Below are 3486 nucleotides of genomic sequence, written 5' to 3'. Positions count from 1 at the left end.
AATTAAAACAAGAAACTGACCAGAGTAGAATACACACACACACACACACACACATTCTCTCTCTCTCTCTCTCTCTCTCTCTCTTAGGTACAAAGAATTTAGGTAACTAACTTATCTAATGAGTAAGTGACAAGAAAAACAACTAAAACTTCTGGCTCTCAGTCGAAAATCTTAATGCTTATCAAGCATTTCTCAAATTGGCATTCCACTAAACAGTGGTATACATGTTCTTTTATTGCTAAGTCTAAAAACTATGAAGTGACTGGCACAGTATCTTGGAGCTTTTAAAATACTAAAGTGCATTATAAATTTCTAGATTTGAATTTGACTTTTTTCACAGGACACATATCAAAATCTGCAATAGCAATCCCGAGAACACCAGTTTGGAAAACACTGGCCCTACTATACTAATCGACTTACAAAACTTCATATCATTTCTTCTGAAAATAACAAATAAATTAATAGATATGTGATTTTTGAGAGCATTTGGATAACACATTACTTGTAAATCTATCTTCAAGGCCTGGCACTTTCCATAATACTCAATACACACTAAGCTAGAAGTTTTAAGTAAAATAAAATAAAATAATTTTAAAGTAATGAGAAAACTCAAATCTAAAATATATATTTTCAATGTTATAAAAGAAATAAAATACCTATGTTTTGCTGAATTTTCAATACTATTGTAGTTTTAATTGGTTGTTTTGGTTGTTCATCATCTGTGTTGTCCAGTGTAGCTTCAGTATTCATAGGAGAACTCACATAAACTGCAAAAGGATAATAATAATAAGTCCTAAATAAAATGAGAATAATTACCATTTTAAAATAAGTTTTAAAGAACATTATAAAGAATATAGTAAATGAGCTCCATTTTCAACTTGACTTTTCAAAAACATATTGAATTTCTCATTATCAAATGTAGGTGAATGAAATTTTATACAATATATGTGAAACTGACATAATTTTTAAAATACTTTGTGGTTTTTATAATCAACCGATACCAGAGAGCCACAAAGCTAGTTCTGAACGACTCTCACAAGTTATAATTTTTTTACTGTACGGCAGTAGAGATAAACTGGTCCCAAATATCAAACTAGATAGGAGCAGGGTAACTTTTACTCTTAATTGGGATTAACTTATATCATTTTTACTGGTCGTTTAGGCAATTAATAATTTGAAATAATTAGATATTAATAAAATCAGGGATCAGAAAATTGTAGCCTATGGGCCAAACTTGCAGCAAATGGGCCAGACCTTATATGCCCCACAAAGCCTAAAATATTAACTATTTGGCCCTATACAGAAAAAGTTTGCTAGCTCTTGATCTAACCTGAAATTTGAAACATACAAGCAAAATATGATCACAAATTTGACCTTAAAACAACTCAATGTTAAGTAAGGCAAGCATATCATCTCATTTTACAGATGGAAAATAAAACCTGAGAAGTGAAGTGCATATTTGAGGGTCATGGGCAACAGATTAATAATTCAAATATAAGTTCTCTTTCTTACATTATGCTGACAATAATTTACATAGGTTGGCCTAGCTGAATTTACTTGATACCGATTAAAAATGAACTGAAACAGCCTTAGAGATCACACAGCTTTAGAGATCCCTCGTGCTAAAGAGTCTGACAGAAAATTCTAGTATGTGAAAAAGATGCAAGTGGAATTACTCTGGCTGACCAGATGGAGGGCTCCTGAAGCCAGATGCCTTCTCCTTCCCAGAGGTGGCAGTGAAATGCTATTCTATAGAACTCTAGGGAACTACATTTGAAAGCAACTATTTCATGATGTTCCCTTTATTTACAAAAAAGAAAAGAGAACCACAGAGTGAGAGACCGTAAGTACTACTGCTTAAATTCAAAGTAAAATAGCCTGTTGCTTGGTATTTAAAATATCCTCATAGACATGTGTGTATCATAAAATACTAGCAGAGACTCATGAGGATGACACATAAACTTATTGAAATAGATATATCTATGATACTAAAATAGATGAAAGAAAAGGAAAATAACTGCCCACTTCACATCAATTTTCCACTAAGAAAAAACTTTGCTGTCATTTTCAGAAATAATTCCAATTAATTACCTCATGAGAATCAGGGAATCACCATTCTTTTTTAACCTCTTCAAGCAAATGACTAAAGTACTTTAAAAACAAACATATACAAAACACTCTTCTCTTTTTTTCTACCCCCATATCAAATTAGTCACAAATTCTTATTATGAACCAGCTCTAGAACTATTCTATCTCCTATATTTCCCTAGCTTCTAGTTTTCTTTATGGTTATAACACCTTAGTTTTAGCCTATCAGCATCATTAGCCTGCATTAGCTTACTAGCTTCAAATTTCTCCTAACTTCATCTCTAGGTCTAAAAGTTGAATGGACAGTATACGACTTTATTCACATTCACATACGCGCATGCACACACACACTTTGGTTTTTACTATTAGCAAATATCACTGCTAAGAAACTTTTTCTTTGGGTCACTAAAATTCTTATATCAGATAACAAATAAACAAAAATAATGGATGAAGCATAAACTATACCTATTTGCTACAGGAATTTTTTTTTTTACTTGAGTACTTGTATATAAAGAACACAAAAATGGTTTTATTTATGATGATATGTTACTTATACATTTAATATTGGTTATATGTAAAGATCATGCTCTAGTAGGTCAAGTCCTCTGCATAAATAATTTACTTTTATAAAAAAAAGACATCCCATTTCATTACCCTATTTCTTTAAATCTGTCACATAAAATCCTGTGATTTGACACAAATTCAAAATAATTTTACTGAGGCAGGGCATTTTTCAAGAAGGAATAAGGCCTTGTCATAACAATTTATTTGTGTTTGTTTTTGGTGGGGCTTGTAGGCTTTTAATTCAAATATCAGACAGTTTGTTATTTTACCAATACTTTAATGTTATCTGAAATTCAAAAGCAAGTAACATGATTCAATAGGAAATTAGATCTTAACTATTCCTTAAAATCAAGTAATTTTAACTTCAGACAAATCCCAAATTAATCATGTAAGAAAGCAATCTTCTTGAGCAGCTAGCATCAAAAGATAAAACAAGGGCCATGATGGATGCACGCTAGTGGTAGATGTGTTCATTTTCATTCCAAGCTGTTGACAGGTAGGCAGGGCTATTTAGAAGCTTAAAATGAAATGTTGGGATGTGAACTCTTTGATTAGTTTTCTTTTTCCCCATCCCTGATTCCTAAATTAATGAGTTTTCACTATAGTGACTTAACTATAAAAATCCATCTCCAGTATTATTTTATAAAATAAATTATCAATGTTTAACCAAATAACAAAAATTAATTTCAGCTATCAAGAAAGAGTTCATAAAGATGAATTTCATCAGATTTTAAAAGTATGTCTCCAAATTTTCAGCCAATACTATGGATAAAGTACATCAAAATTATTAAGTTAATATCTACTAGGAGATGACTAATAGATCTAAGAAATTTT

At 31.0% G+C, this 3486-nt stretch overlaps 1 protein-coding gene across 1 annotated transcript in view; it reads right to left on the bottom strand.

The window, feature by feature from the left end:
- Positions 1 to 656: 656 nt before the first annotated feature.
- The window catches only part of LOC105310342 (protein odr-4 homolog), a gene marked incomplete at its 3' end in the record, with an annotated part of 9695 nt that continues 6865 nt past the window's right edge, over positions 657 to 3486 (bottom strand). Inside the window, exon 2 of the mRNA XM_011386535.2 lies at positions 657 to 767. Within this exon, the coding sequence (XP_011384837.1) occupies positions 657 to 767 (111 nt within the window). The remainder of the gene's footprint in view (positions 768 to 3486) is intronic.

Source organism: Pteropus vampyrus, unplaced genomic scaffold (genome assembly GCF_000151845.1).
Source record: "Pteropus vampyrus isolate Shadow unplaced genomic scaffold, Pvam_2.0 Scaffold2445, whole genome shotgun sequence".
NCBI lineage: Eukaryota > Metazoa > Chordata > Mammalia > Chiroptera > Pteropodidae > Pteropus > Pteropus vampyrus.
Note: the sequence above shows the minus strand (reverse complement) of the source record. Positions and strands in the feature narration are given on the sequence as shown.